Source organism: Chiloscyllium punctatum, chromosome 2 (assembly GCF_047496795.1).
Source record: "Chiloscyllium punctatum isolate Juve2018m chromosome 2, sChiPun1.3, whole genome shotgun sequence".
Classification (NCBI taxonomy): Eukaryota; Metazoa; Chordata; class Chondrichthyes; order Orectolobiformes; family Hemiscylliidae; genus Chiloscyllium; species Chiloscyllium punctatum.
The window spans coordinates 123,225,311-123,244,056 of record NC_092740.1 but is presented as its reverse complement, the minus strand read 5'-3'; the positions used below and the strand labels follow the sequence as shown (position 1 = coordinate 123,244,056).

Here is an 18,746-nt window from a genome sequence, read left to right as displayed (position 1 = left end):
CTGTGGCATTTTACTCACTCATTGAGGATATATTCCGACTGAAGCCGAAATTTGAAACAACTTCTTTGCACAGAATTGTATCGACATCCGAAATGTACTACTAGCTATAGCTGAAATGTGAGATAAGGAGGATTGTGTTTAATCTGCTGAAAATTAGTGGGAGTCTTCCCTGGGGGAGAGGTAGGAAGGTTCAGAAATGTCATGCTTTCAGGGAGTCCCTCTCCCACTGCAACTCCCAGGTCATTTCCATGCTTTGAGCAGGGCCAGTATATTCTGTAATCATATCAGCTACATGCTTGTTTGGAGTGGACTGAAGCACTCGAATAGATTTTAAGGTTTGCTTGTTCCCTATGCTAGGAGCAAATTGTTCAAATGTTTCTTTTTAAGAAAAGAATTGTTATCCCTGTAGTTGAGACGTAATTGTGAACTGTGCTGAATACTTTTTCAATGAGAAGGATATGTATTGTTGAGACTTTACATCGGCTCATATGTTGTTGCTTTTAAACACTGGGCCTGATTAAAACACCTCACATAACTTTATTTGACCTCAGGCTGCGACATTGTAGATGCATGTTTTCAGAATGATTAGGGGTAGCCATTGTCAGCAAAGCCATATTTAAAACTCAATGAGATTACTGCCCTGTGAGATTTCTATTCCAATCCACTTCTGAGTGAAACAGAAAAAAGGACACTGTCCTGTAATCCCTCTGCTGCGGAGTTGATTAAACTCTGGAACCTGTTCAAAGTTTCAAAAAAAGTGTTGCTGCAATGCCAGAATGATGTGGATGGACGCTGGCTGAATTTTAACTTGTCGAACTGCTCTAGTGGTTAGGATCGTGCCACAAATTATCCTCACCATTGAGTAATACTCAAAAGTTTCAATGTTGTCTGTCAAAAGCAGGAAGTTAACAGCAATGGTAAGTGTCTGCATTTTTCTATTTGTCCTTTTTATTGTGAAGGATCCTTGTGCTTTGCGTCAGTTTTTCTGAGTGTGTTCCTCGAGTGAACTGGTTGCCATCGGCCCCTGGTTGAGTTTGTTAAAATGTAAACGTGGACTTTGACTTAGTATTGTAGTTTGTTTATGTGACAGTATTTGACTGCATATTGATTGGAAGGAATAGTGAGATTAGAGGTTGATTGTTTTGAAGAGAAATGAAAATCTTTCATTCAGTGTTATGGAGATTGTCAGTGTTGTAAGGGAGGTGGGGTTGGGGAATTCAGTCTTCTTCAAATCTTGTTCTTTTACGACCTGTCTCTATGATCTCCTGTGGCCCTGGAGTTCTTGAGGTCTCTGCACACCTCCAGTTACGACCACTTGAGATTTGAATTGTTCATCCATTTACCACTGTGTCTTCAGTTGATCAGGCTTGAACTTTGGGCTATTCTTCTCTTAAAAACTCAGTTCTTTGACCAAGATTTCAATCATGCGTCTAAAATGTGACCCAGTGTCAGATTGTTTTAATAATGGCTGCTGTTGTCAAGCACCTTACGATGTTCTGTTTCATTAAAGGCTGTTGGCAATTTTTGAGATATTGACCAGACATTGAGAATATACCCTTTATCCTTGCTCATCCTATTTCAACTGTTACATCGTGTACTGTCAGGTTCCTCCAAGGTGGAACAACTTGCAGTTACATTTGCTTCAAGTCCAGTGGCTGTTTTAAACTCTGGACCACTTGTCAGGAGAATTTCCTTGGCACACTTGGCTGAATTTTTAGTTGAACGCTGATGAAATAGATGAAAAGCAGCAGTGCAGCAAAGCACCCTTCGTCTCTCTACAATGAAAATCTTTGAAGTGCTGTTTTAGCTTAATTTCTCTTTTTAAGGCCCATTTTGTTCAAACTTTTAGTCACTTGTCTCTCATCTTTTGTGTCTTTGTGTCCCATATTGTTTCATAATGCTGCTAAGAAGCAATTTGGGACATACAGTATGCAATAGGTCAAGGATTCCCAGACTCACTAGGGTCCCATTTCAAGTTTAAAAGATTGTTGTGACCTCCAAGTCGGTAAGAGTGATGGTTGGGGTTAGGAGTCAAGGGTGTTGACCTGGAAAGGCCTGGACAGACCTGTAGATATTTTTAATCAATCTGTTGAGAAATCTTTGGATGCACTTCTGGAGCAGGTGGGACTTGAACCCAAGCCTTTTGGTGCAGACCTTTATGTTGACTGAGGTGAAGGTAGAGAACAGAAAATGAAGATAAGATCTCCTGGGTTTTTTTTTAAAAGCAAGGTCTCCCTTTTTTTTTGATGCAGGAGTCAGGCCTTGAGTTCAGTTGTTTAAGGTATGCCCACAGTTTGAAAATGTGGTGGGATTTGAAATTACATCGCACCTGTTCACTCAGTTGGAACTCCATGGCAATCATTGCTGCCTCTGGCCTCATGACCATGGAAAAACAATTGGGGTTGTAATTTACACTTTTGAAAGATGGACTATCAGCACTATATACAAGCAAGATGCTGATGTCAAGTCCAAACTCCATCAAGCATGGGCCTGTAACAGGAATGTTATAAAGTGATACCCTAGACTTGTAATCCCTTGGATATAGAAGATTAAGAAGATTAATTGCTGTTATTTAAATAAATTGGAGATTTGATCTGAAGAAGAATTCCAGATTAAGAGGTCATAATGTTAAAATTTGAGCTGAGTCAATGAGATAGTATCAGAATCTATGACTCCAACTCTAGATTGCTCCTTCAACAAGCTGTTATGGCTGGGAGTCTATTGAAAATTGCAAAACTGAATGGATATATTTTTGCTGAGCAATGGTATTAAGAATTGTGAAATCAAAGGATATAGATGGAGTTAGGATTCAAACCAGCTGTGAACTAACTGGATGGTGATACAAGTAGAACAGCTTCCTCCCAATTCTACAGTGTTAGTTTTTGTTGAAAAGAGTTAATTCTCCAATAGTAACATCGATAATGGAAAAGGATTTAATTTCTTTTGCTGTTCAGTCTTGGGATGTGGGTATCACTGGCTGGGCCAGTATTTATTGCTCATTACTTCTTGAGAAGGTGATGGTGAGCAGCCTTCTAGAAGCATAGCAATCCATTCTTTTTTGTAGATTCCTACAGTGTGGAAACAGGTCCTTTGGCCCAAACAGTCCACACTGACCCTCCGAAGAGTAACCCACCCAGACCCATTTCCCTCTGACTAATGCACCTAACACTACAGGCAATTTAGCATGGCCAATTCACCTGACCTGCACAATCTTTGGATTGTGGGAGGAAACTGGAGCACCCGGAGGAAACCCACGCAGACACTGGGAGATGTGTGTATACTTCACCCAGACAATCACCCAAGGCTGGAATCGAACCTGGGACCTCCGTGCTAACCACTGAGCCGCCATGCCGCCCGAAAAACAAGAGGAAAAAAAAACCCAGTGCTGTTATGAAGGAAGTTCCAGGATTTTAACCTAATGGCAGTGAAGGAACAGAGATATATTTCTGGGTCTGGATGATGAGTGGCTTGGAAGGCTACTTGCAGCTCTTTACGTTCCAGTGTATTTGCTGCCCTTGACCTTCTCGATGGTCATGGAAGTGAACATTTAAATTAATCATTTTATAATGTTTGTGTCGAGGATTATAACCCGTCAAGCAACAATCATTTTATTGGGTATTCTTGCACTGCTGCAGGATGTGAAGGAAATTAAAGATTAATGCATTCTTTATTCCCATGTATTTCCATAATTCACTGCTGTTATTGTAAGGGATATGCTTGCTGTGAGTTTGGTAAGTGATGAAAGCTTTGTATAAAAATTCCAAAGGCAACTTAAATGTCTAGTTTCTATTTAAGTTAAATATTCAATCTCTCATAACTTGGACACTGAAATATCTGTGCAAACATCCAGTAGTATTATGAAGCTCAACCTAAGCTTCAAGAATGACTCCTGATCTTTCAATATGGCACTTTGCTGTCTTCTAGCTTCAACCTTGAGTTCAAGAATTAAACTGTAATCTGTGCTCCAATTTTGTTTCATTCTCATTGTGTTTCAATTTTAATCTTGTTTTTCTCTTGCCTTTGTTTGCATATGGCAGCTGTTCATTATTTTGCTATTCACACCTCCTCTAGCCATCAGAGTTGTTCCATTATCGTTCCATTTATCTTTGCAGCATCAACTAATTTTTATTTAGTGTATCTCAATCACAGACCTTTCCTTTTCTGTTCCTTATCCCCCCTCGTTTATTTGGCCTCCTTTCTGATCCATATTTTTGATTTCATGAAAGGGTATCAACTTGAAAACAATTGTTTCTCTCTCCACAAATGTTGATGGACCAGAAATAATCTAATTTTATTTACAGTCTATTTGCATTTGACATGCAGCAATTCTTAAGCATCATCATGCAGCATAAGTGCAGCTCATTGTCTCTCAGTTTGTCAGTTAATGGAAGAATGCACAGCACAAAAGAAAACTATGTGCCTTTTGGAGAAGGATTTAGTGATGGACTTTCCATTCAACTGTCTTTATTTGCTTGAGAAAACTCTGTTTTGATGTGCAGTAATTGACGGGAATAAATTGGTTAAAAGGCAGGTACACAAACCAAGAGACACTCAGAATTAATTGAGAGTAACTTGAATTTATTTATCCTCAGTATTTATGTACTCATTTTGGAACTGTCCATCTTAATTGCATTAAACCTATGGTAGAAAAGTATATTATAGGATTGACCCTCTGTTACTGGATACAGTTACCACACTTGTCGGTGTTTTATACTGAATGGAGATTAGCCTTAAAGCATTAATGAGTGTAACTTACTAATCACATGGGTTTTTGATTCCACAAGATCTGTTTGGGCGTTCATTGTTGAATGTGTAAAAGTTTTGCATTTGTATGAGCTTGTTCTACAGATCAAAATGCCCCAAGTGCCTGTTAAATTTTGTTTTCATAAGATTGCAGGTTTTTGCTTTATTTAAAAAAATATTGTTCTGGGAGGCGTTTCGAAAAGGATGGTAGATCTGCAACAGGAAGCCTAATACTAAAGGGAGCTTATCTTGTTTTGTGACCAGCAGACTGGAATCTCAAACATAATCAGCTAAAATGGTGTCCCATGACCATTGTTGCCTCCTGACTGATTGGAGAGAGCTGTGGACCTCAATGGAAACAGCTTTGGGTCAGATCAAAGTATGATCCTGAGTGGACAAAAAAATTGACAAGTTTTATTTTCGTATATTGAATCTAATTATGGAATACATGCATGGTCACAGCAATATTAGTGAAGTAATTTTGTAAGCAGCGTGATTTTTTTTAGTCTGGGTTTGAGATGGTACCTCAAATCTGTCGAGGTCTGTCTAATCTGCATTATTGACAATTAAGTAATCAGCTAATAAATCAAGACTTATTTTGACATGAGCCCTTCACTGGTTTAATGCAATAAGTTTGTTTACATTTTATTATTAAGCATGCAAGTAAAGCAGCACACTCTTATGTTTTTTGTTTCTTTTTCTTTTAGGACCCTAACTATTGAAGAATAAGAGCCCAACAAAATGGAAGACTGTCTTCACACGTCTTCAGAAAATCTGTCCAAACTGGTCAGCTGGGCTCACAGTCATGGAACTATCTGCAGCCTCATTCCAAATCTGAAGCACTTATTGACTGAAGGGGCCCATGGAAACCTCACTGCAATGTGGGGTTGTGGTGCTGGTCACGCTTACCACTGGCCATTGGCTGTTACTTGCAGGGCAGGTTCCCAGGACAGAGTGTGCTTCCAGGACAGTAGAAGCTTTAATTCTGAGAGCCCCAGCATAATTGCAATGTCATCAGAATCTCAGCAAAACCCAGCAGAGAAATACCTTAATAGACCCTCAAAAGGAAAGGCCGAGTGTCCCAGGACGAGGGATTCCTGCGACTTTTCGTACAGCGAACATTCTGAGGTTGACGAGAATGTGGAAGAGTATGATGATGAAGGTGATTTATTTCATATGGCATGTGAGTCATCAGTGACAGATGAGGATAGTGACTATGATTCTCAGTTGCGGAACAATTCACTGAAAAGGCGGGAAGCTGGTCCTTCGCTTTTGCCAGACTCACCAAACCACCTTGCTAATGAGAACAGTAATGAGGTGATTGTTAAAAAAATCAAGCAGGAGGGTCCTGAAGACTATTACATTGTGACAAATGCAGAAATCTCTATAGACAACGATAGTTCGTCTGTTGCATTGAAGTCTGGGTCGAAGTCTGGTCCTGCTGCTTATTTGGGTCCTACCAAATCCTCAGCCCTCCTTCCTGCTGGTCACATGCCAGAAAAGATTGACTCGCAGGGTATTTCTGTCATTCCACCTGCTTCTAATCGGGTTGCTGGTACAAAGTCAGGACGGAGTTGCACAACTTCACAGAAGAAGCTAAACGGAGGTCAAGGAGCTGGGCAGAAATTAGTTCTTCAGATGCCGGTCAGCACATCAGGAGGAAACCAGCAGATCAATATCCCACTGTCAGCCCTCCAGCTTCCTGGCCAAGAAGAGCAGAATGCTTCTGAAGACACAGGGGCACAGATGGTGAAGACTGGGGCTTCCAGTGAGGTCTCCTTGTCTCCATCTGTCAGCGCTGAACCTGAAGTCAGCTCCAGCCAGCAACAATCGAGTGTGCCCCAATCTCTGGTCAAAGATGCCAGTGCCCAATCATCAGCAACAGGTAAGAAGGTCTTCAAACTCAAGATTTTATAACACTGTTCGTGCTTTGGTCCTACAACACATGAGATCCTGCAACTGAAGTTTTCCAATCATAGAATTTTCAAGTGTGTTGATTTCACATTTACTGGCAGTAAATGATGTTAAGGTGGAGACCAGACTGAATTTCCTTCTCGAGCCCAGCCAAAGGATTGATCCCCTGGGCCGTTCATTATTTACTGTAATAGCAAAACTGATCAAATTCTTGTATGTTGATGAATGATTTTGAAACCCTTCAGAATTGTTATTTGAAGTTATTAATGGTGAAATGGTGAGATAATTTTTAAAAAATCTTCAATCAATCTTTTGGACTGACCAAGTGGAGAAGGATTCAGGATGAAAATGGTAAATTTTGGCTTATTCCAGTGAGTACTGTTCAATAAGTGAGGTTTTTATAATGAATACTGCAGTGAATTCTTGCTTTCATTCTCACATAAGTCAATCATCTTCACAATTATCTTTGACAAGATATTTTCTCAATTTGTTGAGATTGGAGGGAAAGTTTTGTTTGTGTTTTTTTTAAAAAGGACCAATTTTTAACTTAAAAAAAAATTGCCATGTATTTCATAAGAAATTTTGAAGAAATAGTGCTGTGTCGATCAGTTGTTTTGAACTCTTCTGTGATTTTCTTTTGAAGTGGGAGAACTGGCCATGGTTGTAACCATGTTATTGCTCTGAAGAGGAAGGCTTTTGCACTGTATGGATCTCCTCTTGATGCTGAACATCGGCATCATCTGTGGGACATTCAAGTCTTGCCTCAACATCTTTGGGTGGTTGAGCACATATAAGGATGCTCAAGGGCAGGGAAAGTGGATTTGAGAGGGAGTATTTAGTAACAAATGAACGTAGTGCACTGGAGATTTTCCATGCACATTTGAAATTTGTTCTCTTTGTCTATCCTGTTAAATATCCTTGTAATTTTTACTTCCTTCATAAGGCCATCCCTTTGTCTTTTTTCTGGTGAAGTGACTTAGAGCATGTTTAGCCCTCATTGATAGTTGTACCACCTCCATTTTGGTATTAATCTTCTAATTTTATTTTATGCTATCCCTGGTTTTTCTGAAATCTTCTGGTGATTTGTAGACTAGAACTATGCATAGCAATCCTAAGTGTAGACCAAGCAAGGTTATTTGCGAGTTTAGCACAACTTTTTAGAATAACATATTATGAGGCAACTGCCTTGGCCAAAGTACCTTCACTAATTTGTGACAACATTATTGCAACAAGATTGTACTGAAGGTTGAGGCTACAGGAACTAAACTCTAGTTAACTGTCAAATCTGATACATAAGTGGTCTTTATGCAAAATACCTTCTAACTATAGAGAGCAGGGGCAAACTGCAGGGGTTTTACCAAAATAACAGCCACAAACCTGGAGGAGTAATTTGCATACAATTTCAAATCTGAATTTTTGGCTAGTGTCTAAAGTTGCATTGAGACCAGAGATATTAGGACAGGTTTTAGATTGCATTTCCCCAGATAGATCAGCAAAAAGTACTGCACCTGTTGAGTTAACAGTATTAAACATTTGTTTGTTATTATAGTTGCAACTTCCTAACTTGAAGAGAAGTTGAACTTATATTCAGTAGACATATCATAGAGATGTACAGCATGGAAACAGACCCTTCAGTCGAACTCTTCCATGCCGACCAGATATCCTAACCTAATCTAGTCCCATTTGTCAGCACTTGGCCCATATCCCTCTAAACCCTTCCTACTCCATATATGTGTTTTGTTTATTTAGATACCTGATTAGTTTATAGTGGAAACTCCCAGCATTAGGAAATGATCAGTGACATATTAGACAGCAAGATTATTGAAACAAATGTCCACTCACTCACTTTGCTACTCTGCTTTTAATTTCCTATGTTGGGTCAAACCACTCAAAAGCTAACAATTACCTGTGGTGTCCGGTGCTTCAATTTCCTCCTCCTCTCATTGATCCTCTTACCTCAAGATGTTTACTCCTGCTATGCTGCTGTAGTGTTGTGAACTACTGGAACTCTTCTCTTATTGGTGGCCATTCTTTGTATCTGAGTTGAGATTCAATATGGACAGCTTCGTCCTCTGTGCATCACAGTCAAATTGGGTCATACATCCGCCTGTTCACTCACGAGCAGCAATCACTAGATTACAAGCAGAATTTAAGAAAATAAAAATCTCCCTGGAATGAAGTGATGTCCTGTCTGCCTTTAATGCTTCTCCAGATAAGTTTTTGTGTTACTTTAGGTAGTATTGCTCACTGGAGTGACCTAAGCAAGAGCCATAACACATGGCTGCGTATGCGCATGCGCACAAAACCACACACGCATATACACTCTTTCTCTCACTATTGATCTTCTGGTCAACTTTCATCTTCTGTCACATTCAATTAATTCAAAATTATGCTAATCTTATTCTGTCCTGTCCCTCACCAAATACTGATTATTGTTACTGAACTTCGTGGACTGCCTGTCCTTCAGCACCTCAATCGAAATTTCTTATTCTTCTCTATTGTGGTGACCTCCTTTACTCTAATGACCATTATAGAGCTTCAATATGGAGATCACACTTGAATGTCTGCTTAGTCAGTCACTGAATTCACTGAGAGCATTATCATTTCTTTTCTTGTAAGGAATTAGGGAAAATTAACGTTCTATCGACATTGATAAATTGTGGTTCAATTACCACAAGTCTCACCCCCACCCGACTTCACCCTGGATTGGTGACATTTCGAAAGCACGTGTCCATTTCAAGAAAGATGAATGCAAACAACAAAATTTGCCATTATTTTCAGTGTGTTGGTTGACTGAGGAGTATTTGAGGATTGAGGTCTCACATAGGGACTAAGGCCATTGTTTATTCAATAGCAATGATCGTGACCTGGTGAGCCTGCAACCAGTATATAGTACTCCCAGCAAGTCCTTCATAGGTCCCTCTAAATATAATGGCAGGATATTCAACTTAAATGTAGCATCCTCTCCTCAGCCAGCTTGCCCACCTTTGTACCAGTAATCACTCAAAATTGGGTGAGTTATATATCTTTTTTAATCTGACACCTAAAGCAACTACTCTATTCAAAACTTGCTTGTGGCAGGAGACTCCCAGGAGGACAGCAGAACAGACTGCTCATTTGGGAAGGCATTAAACAAATTAAGAGTCTGTTGGAAATGTGTAGAGACAAAGTTAGTACAGTGGAGGGAGTGCACAAATGCCCAAGCATCCCAGGTAGCCAATTCTTCGGCTACCCGTGGCAGCGTCAGCTGATAAAGCCTTTGCCTTATCAGCCATTTGGAGAGAATTGCCTATGAAGAGGAAGGAACCTTTAACGTCTCCTTCTTTCCTGATAGTGCTTTTGTGCTCTGATTCTTGTCTTCTATATCTCTGCCATTGTTCCAACTTATAGTTTTGAACCATTATATTTCCTGCTATGAATTTATTTACCCTGCTAAAGCATTCTATTTCACCACACTTATTCCCTTTTAAGATTCTCCTTTTAAGTCCATTTTACAGAAACTTTCAGTCACCCCTCCTTATTTTTTGGATTCTGAGCATGTTAGGACATTTTTTCCTCAAAGGTGCTTTGTGAATACAGCTTTTTGTTTCAGTTACTTTGCAGATCCCCAGAGTAGACCAAATCTTTTCCAAGTTCTAAATTTCTCATTTATGGGATGTTTTTTCAGCTGAAAATTAAACTTTGTTCCAGCTGACATTTGATTTGACTTATAATTTAATGCTAAGGTCCTGTGGAGTGTTGCTGAACAAAGAGACCTTGGAGTGCAGGTTCATAGTTCCTTGAAAGTGGAGTCGCAGGTAGATAGGGTAGTGAAGAAGGTGTTTGGTATGCTTGCTTTTATTGGTCAGTGCATGGAGTATAGGAGTTGGGAGGTCATGTTGTGGTTTTACAGGATATTGGTTAGACCATTTTTGGAACATTGCATCAATTCTGGTCTCCCTGCTGTAGGAAGGACGTTGTGAAATTTGAATGGGTTTAGAAAAGATTTACACGGATGATGCCAGGTTTGGAGAGGCTGAATAGGCTGGAGTTTTTCTGTCTGGAGTGTAGGAGGCTGAAGGGTGACCTTATGATTTTATAAAATCGTGAGGGGCATGAATAGGGTGAATAGCTAAGATTTAAAAGGGACCTAAGGGGCAACTTTTTCACGCAGAGGGCAATGTTTGTTTGGAATGAGTGCCTGAAGACGTCAGGGAGGATGGTATAATTATAACATTGAAAAGGCATCTGGATAGGTATTTGAATAGGAAGGGTTCAGAGGGATATGGGCCAAATGCTGGCAAGTGGGACTAAAGTTATTTAGGATATTTGGTCGGCTTGGACGAGTTGGAACGAAGGGAACTAATCACTGTTCCTGCCTTTTCACCCAAAGCTAAGCACCCTGCCTTAGGGTGAAAAGGCAGAAACAGTGATTAGTTCCCTTGGTTCCAACTCGTCCAAGCCGACCAGATATCCTAAATAACTTTAGTCCCACTTGGCAGCGTTTGGCCCATATCACTCTAATGGCATCGTGGCTTCAGAGTTGGAAATAATTGTTTGCATTTGAACCACATCATTTCACTAGTTGTGAAAGAACCTGAAATCTCTTTGTAACTGAGAATTCTCTTACTAATATTGTGAAAGGCTTTGTTTTGGTTCCTTTGTGCTGGAGTGAGGCAACGTTTAGGATGCCTGGTTTGTTTTGAAGTGAACTGCTCACCTGTTTGTAGCTGTTCCCTTCCATCTGTACACCTCTCTCTCTCTCTCTCTCTCTCTCTCTCTAACCTGAAACTCCATGGAAAAGTGAGTTTAACCTCTATAAGGACCTCCTGACTCATTTATTTTGACAATTCTGCTTTGTTGAGGAAAGTATGCCGTAACATTTGTTAAAGAGACTTTCTGCTGGTGTTAGTAATAATTAAATTCATTCTGTTTAAAAGCAACCACGTTGAGGTTGAATGAAAATTGTGTTGTTTGTAAATGGATGAAGAATAAATTAATTGCATATAAGAATAGAAGTTGCAGGAGCAACTCCGCAGATCTGGCAGCATCTGTGGAGAGAGAAACAGCATTAATTATTCAAGTTCAATATGCCTCTTTGGCTTCTCTTCTGGTGAAATTAATTGCATTATTTGTTGGTATTAAAAGCTGCTGATTGTTCACAACCTGTTTCACACCCAATACAATTGGAATAATCTTTTAACATTTAGTGTTTTTATTGGCATTTGAACCCTATGTATTTTGGAAAATTGTTTATTTTTTGATGAATTTAGAAGCTGTTGAGTGGTTTCACTGTCCAGGTATATGATCATTACTGGCAGTACACAGTACTATTACCAGAAAACCACAGTTGGCTTTCAATTGGGTGAAAAGCACACATTTTAGTATAATAAGTCAGTGAGAAAGCAGTCAGGCAGAAGCACTCACTGTCTGACTCAATTACTGAAATGAACGGAGTCAGAGTAATTGAATGGGCTGCGTGTATGCATTTAGTGTGCACAGGTCAGTGACTGGGAATTCACCAACCAACTCCCCAAAGCCTATCTGAAACTGACAAGGCACAAGTCATGAATGTGATAGGATACTCTCTCTCCTTGCCTGGATGAATGTGGTTCTGAAACTTGAAGTTCAACACAATCCAGGACATAGCAATCTGCTTGATTGGCACCCTTTAAGCATTACTATTTGTATTACGCATGCACAGTGCAGTGTGGACCATTTATAAGATGCATTGCAGTAAGTCACCAAGTGCCCTTTTGACAGCATCTTGTAGGACCCTGACCTGTACCGTCAATAGAACAAAGGGGACAGATGCATGGCAACACCATCACTTGGACGTCTCCCATTAAGTCATAGACCATCCTGGTTTGGAAGTATGTCATCAGCACTATCGCTAGTCCTTAATTCTGTAACTCTGTCTTAAGTGGTGTTGTGAATAAAGCAATTCTACTTTGAAAGGGTGGTTCTCGATCACCTCCTCAAACAGAATTAAGGATAAAAGCTCAAATACATGAAAGCATTTTTTTTTAAAACAAGCATGTATCTCTGGTGTGGCACAGTATTCCCCACTGTACAGACTGCAGTTTTTTTTCTCTGTGGAGAAAGTTTCTTCTGTTTTACTATGTTCCACTGGAAGGACTCATGGCTATTTGTGCATTCAACCATGAACAAGGTTCCCAGCTTAGCTTCCTGCTCTCTGCTGTTTTTTTTAAAGCAAAGCTCTTCCAAGTCAATGTTAATGAACATGCTACAGGAAACTCCCTGGTATCCATCACAAATGGAATGGAAGTGCCACTTTTGTGAATCTGCCGGTTGCAACCAGGACTACTGAAATACCGTCAGTGACATTTGATCAAAGGAAAGAGAGAGCGTGATGAGACTAAAAAATAATCTCTTCCCAGAGTGAGGAAACGTACTCCCACCAAATGACGTTTGCATGAGAATTCCGAATAATGGGGTCTTTTAGTGTATTGGCCTCCACGTTGAGGGTGGGAAGAATCCATAGGTGCTACTTAAATTCTGAATCCAGCAACATCCTGTGAGATTCTTTGATAGGAAAAAGGCTGAAGTGACTTTTGTCTGATTTCCCTCTTGTGTTTTTGAAAAATGTTGAAGAAATAATCGGCTTCATATTCTAGATTACACAACTCCCTGCAATGAGTTGGGCATATTTATTCCAGTGTTGCTCCACTATTGGCCATTTTATTGGTTTGATTAGATTTTGGGGTAAGATGCATTTTTAGTGTGCACTCTTGTCAAAATACAAGAAAGCCAATATCAGTTTGCATTGTACTGGGGTTTTTCTTGTCCAGTTGCTCTCAATTCACAGGCACTTAAGAAACGTGAGTCTGGATAAATAATTTCTTAATTGCTTGACAGCAAATTTGGTGATGTCATGGACAGTAAAAAAAGGTTATCTCAGAGTACAATGGGACCTTGATCAGATGGGCTAATGGGCAAAGGAGTGGCAGATGGAATTTAATTTAAATAGGTTTAAGGTGTTACATTTTGGTAAAGCAACTCAAGACAGGACTTATACATTTAATGGTCGGATCTTGGGGAGTGTTGTCAAACAAAGGGACCTAGGGGTGCAGGTGCATAGTTCCTTGAACATGGAGTCACAGATAGAGAAGGTAGTGAAGATGATGTTGGCTGCACATACTTTGATTGCTCAGTGCATTGAGTATAGGAGTTGGGATGTGATATTGTCTGTACAGGGCATTGGTGATGCCACTTTTAGAATACTGCATCCACTTCTTGTCTCCCTGCTATAGCAAAGATGTTGTTAAACTTGAAAGAGTTCAGAAAAGATTTAGAAAGATGTTGCTGGGATTGAAGGGTTTGAGTTCTTGGGAGAGACTGAATAGAGTGGGCTTTTTGCCCTGGAGTGTTAGAGGCTGAGGGGTGACCTTATAGTGGTTTATAAAATGGATGGGGTGAATAGGAGAAAGTGAGGACTACTGATGCTGGAGATCAGAGTTGAGAGTGTGGTGCTGGAAAAGCACAGCAGGTCAGGCAGCATCCGAGGAGCAAGAGAATTGATGTTTCACGCATCAGCCCTTTATCTGGAATAGAGTGAATAACCAAGGTCTGTCTTCCAGGGTGTGGAGTCCAAAACTAGAGGGCACAGGTTTAAGGAGAGAGGTATAGGATCTGAGAGCCAACGTTTGCATATAGGGAATGGTGAGAATATGGATTAAGCTGCTAGAGGACGTGGTGGTAGTAGTTACAATGACAACGTTTAAAAGGCATTTGGATGGGTACATGAACACGAAAGGTTTAGAGGGATATGGGCCAAGTGCTGGCAAATGGGACTAGATCAGTTTAGAAATATATGTTTGGAATGGACAAATTGAATTGAAGCATCTGTTTTTGTGCTGTATAACTCTATGACTCTGCAAAAAACTTTCAATTTGAGGAAGCGGTGGAAGTATGAAATGGAGTGGTCGGGGTAACAAGATAGCAGTGGTATCATATTGCAATAGTCAGTTCTATTGTATGTATGGAACAAATGGCTGCATAGTGTTTGATCAGAATGGGGCTTGTGTAAATGTTGAGCATCACTTTACGATTCTGTTATCAGTTTTTATATGACAGTTTATTCTTTCTAAGTGGCAAAGAACTAGACAGATGTGTACTTGGTTGGGAAAAGCACTGTATTTCTAACCAAAGTTTGAAGCTTTGCCTCTGCTCAGACACTTCCTTTCTCTCAAACTATGAAGTTGGAAGAAAAAGCACATTTAATAAAATTTCTGGAGACCTAAAGCACTTTTTAAGCAAGACTTGGCATCAATCTGAATATATAATCCATCTAAAAAGAGATCTCTTCCCAAAAGATTGTCAAGTTGGGTTGGGATCTGTTTTGCGTTGTCATTTTTACTGCTGTACAGAGAACTGCACTGCCCCAGGCCAAACGTCTTGTGTCATACAACATTATTAAAAGCTGGGTTGTCAGCTTCCACTGTTTCATTTTAATTGGAATTGCTGCATTTGTTTAGTTTTGGTAACATGGAGGATTCTCCAATTATTTGCAATAGCAGGTGGAAGATGGTGGTGTGGTGATAATAGCACAAGATTAGTCATCCAGAACCATAGGGCAATGCTCTGGGAATGTGTTCAAATCCCAGATTGTGAAATTTGAATTTGATAATTTGAGGATGAAATAACAGTTAGTCTAATGAGGACTATTAATCATTGTCAATTGTTCTAAAAATTAATGCACTTTAGGGAATGAAATCTGCTTTCCTTGCCTTGCCTGACCTACATGTGACTGCAGACCCACAGCACTGTGATTGGCTCTTACCATCTGGCAATTAGGAATAGCCAATGCATGCTGACCTAGCCAGAATTACACCTATCCCTTGAATTAATTTAAAATAAATACCGACACATTCTCTCAAAAATACAAATTGCAATTACAAAACATTGGTAATGTACAGAAAATCATCTAAAAACTCTGGAGATAAAATCTAATAAAAATTAACACTGAACCAAAGAAAGGGATATTGAAAGCTATTCCAAAAATCTTTGATCATGACTGTGGGTTTTACACAAAGTATTGTGGCAATGAACCAAATGGTTTATGAACTGGTATTAATAAACTCGAACCTACCATATCAACCTATTAGCATTTCCATCTTTTAAGAAGGCCCAGTTGGAGAAGAGGAGGAGGTGGCGAGGTGGTTTTGGAAAGATGGGAGGTGTTTTGGGCTGCAGTGACCATGAGGATTGTGCAGTGCCTATTACATAGCTTTAGTGATCTCTATCAATTTTCACATTCTTTACTGCTGTAGGCAATGGCAGCAGATCTGTGAGCACATGGCGCTCTCCAATAACCACTCATCACCCTATTGAGCCAGCTAACTAAATGCGCGCCCTGCTTCCTTATTGCCCCTAATTAGAGGATGGTAATGATATTCTGTGCTAATTTCCAGTAATCTTTTCAGCTGCCAGTGATTTGGATGCCAGTGAGTACTAGGAACTTGGAAAGAGGTACAAGATCTTCCTGCTGAAATGTATCTCTACGTCTGGATGGGGAAAGGGAGTTGTGAGGGAGAAAGGCAATCTCATCAAATCTGAGAGTTGGCAGATCAGCATCTAGGTCTTTTGTTGTAGCATGTGTTAAATATTCTCCACCAGAAGCTTGAGATCTGAAGCAGAAACAAAAATGACAGCTGCTCCAACTGCTTATGCTCTGAATTGGACTGTGAATTAATGTAAATTGAACAACTTGTTAACTTGATAGAAAATAAATGAGGCCTTTTAGTGGATTTACTGTAGAATCTATGGGCATGTATTTGAAACATTGGTAAAACAGGATTCTATTGTTAAAATCTGATCCTTGTGTGGCCAGGACATTAGTTATTTCATGGTTGGCATTACTGTCTTGACTGGAAGTTAATGAGAATCTGTGTCTATTCAAGATTCAAATGGTACCTTTTCCCTAATGTCCTGGACATGTGCACACATTGGTTGAGGACAAACACTACCCACACCACAATAATGATTAATTTGTTGGGTGTAATGTGCTTAGGGACACACTGAGTTCATCAAATATGCTCAATAAACACCAGTTCTTCTTATGGCCTATATGTTGGACAAAAGTCCACATTTGTAAAATATGCTGAAACACTGAATTGGAAGCATATTCTTGAAAAGGAATTGTGAAGGTTGAGCGAGAATAATGGTTTCTCTTAAGGAAGTGTTTATTTAAGGGGCTAGAAAAGGGACAAATTAGAAAACCTCGCAGCACACAAGCCCGGAACTCCCAGTGCTGAGAAAGTTGAAGACTGGATTTATTCTGACAAATCTGCAATGAGACCTCTCAGAAACCCCAATGCATTAAGCATACTAATTGCATGAGATGCTTAAATACTTTGCCTTCATCTAGAGCCTGCTGCTAAAATCCCCAGCTCTGAGTTAGAGTCAGAGGGCTTTGACTGTCTTGCCTTAAACATTATTCAGTAAAAGTCAGAGGGATTAAAAACTTTCCTAATTCTTGGCTAACTTGAAACCTGACTGTATAATCACTCACATTGACTGTTCTATCACACACCTGACTGTCACTGTGTTACCTCACCCACTCACCTTAGACATTTACCTTTTCTCTGTAGTGCCTTTTGGATCTTTCATCCCAGGAATAAGACTGTTGCCACTGCTGTAAAAATAGATTGTGGCTTCTCTTCAGTGTTGATCCTGTGCTGCAATGGAAGACTCCCAGAATTCGTGAACTGCATATTTCTCCGTATACCTGAATTATAAGTTTAGGCCAGCAACGTGGATTTTGGGGCAAGATAAAAAGAACAGACTGGAAATTTAGCTTGCAGACAGAGGTAATTAGGCAAGAGAATCAAAGATTATTAGGACAAATGTGAATGTGGAATTCAAACACAAACAGATCAACTATGATCTGATTGAATTGTGAAGCAGATTAAAGGGGATGAGTAGCCTACTTCTCTCAACTTGTATTTTCAAATGTTTCTACATGATTGCCATTTCTCATAAGATTCAGCCCATATATATTCAACTGTAAATCATGCTTGCAAAATATTAATAATTAGAATGACTTGGAATTCAAATTAAATGAATAGTTACTGAATTTTCGGTGCATTGAATTAAAACAAAATGGAATTTGAGCAATGTTGGAGAAAACTACTTTTGCTGGAACACCTGATGTCATTTAAATATTCCATTTGTGATTTGTCTGTTTGGGGCATGTGATTTTTGAATGCTTAGATCCATGACCAAATAAACTGCTAACATAAATGGCTACGTTTTTGATGCATTCTCCTCACTCTTACAAATTTTGAGAGTTTTTAACAGAGGAAAATTTAGCTTTTGACCAAGGGTAAATTTTAATTTTTATTGCTGACATTTGATATTTTTTTGCACGCACCATGCTGAGCAACATTCTTGATTGGCAGCATTTCACCATTTGTAATACTTACAGTCATGCGGGTCATACAGTCATCCAGGTGTAATGTGTCTGACTGATCTTTGAGGGTGTGTGCCTCACCTACCGCACTCTAATACACAGTGGATGGAAACGTTAATTTTTTTTTCGCCAATGAATCAAACCTAAGGAGGAACTTTACATTTACTGTCTTTAATTAGAAATGTCTTTAAAATACTTGGACTGGAAAACAAATTTATCGATCCACTTGGCATCTGTTTGAGCTTGCAGTTTTGCAATCAAGGTTGTTCCATTCTAAAACTTCTATTGTCTTCCACACTACCATTCAGTTCTCTGCCCACTTAAGACAGCAAGTATTGGTCATGGGGCGCCTCAAACTTAATTTACCATTTAGTGTCATCCATGACTGGTCAATTTACACATTTCCCCTATACTTTATACGTTGCTTCTCTGCATAGATGGACATTACCCTCTCCCTCCATTTAAACAGTTGGTCAAATGTAGCACTGAGGTGCTTGCTGACAAACAAAATGAGAGGGATGGGCACAAGAAAGGCAATTTTGAATAATCCTCTAAGAGTACACAGTTGCATTTGCACACAGCTATTTGTAAGTATTTTGATGACTGTTATGGCAACAATAAAATTATAATTTGGGGATGCTGGTGTTGGACTGGGGTGTACAAAGTTAAAAATCAC

At 39.6% G+C, this 18,746-nt stretch overlaps 1 protein-coding gene across 3 annotated transcripts in view; it reads left to right on the top strand.

The window, feature by feature from the left end:
• The window catches only part of LOC140488183 (uncharacterized protein KIAA1958), a 114,236-nt gene that overhangs the window by 16,857 nt on the left and 78,633 nt on the right, over positions 1-18,746 (top strand). For all 3 annotated transcript variants that reach the window (XM_072588086.1, XM_072588077.1, XM_072588068.1), the window contains exon 2: positions 5,451-6,628. In XM_072588086.1, the coding sequence (XP_072444187.1) occupies positions 5,485-6,628 (1,144 nt within the window). In that variant the 5' untranslated portion in view covers positions 5,451-5,484. The remainder of the gene's footprint in view (positions 1-5,450; positions 6,629-18,746) is intronic.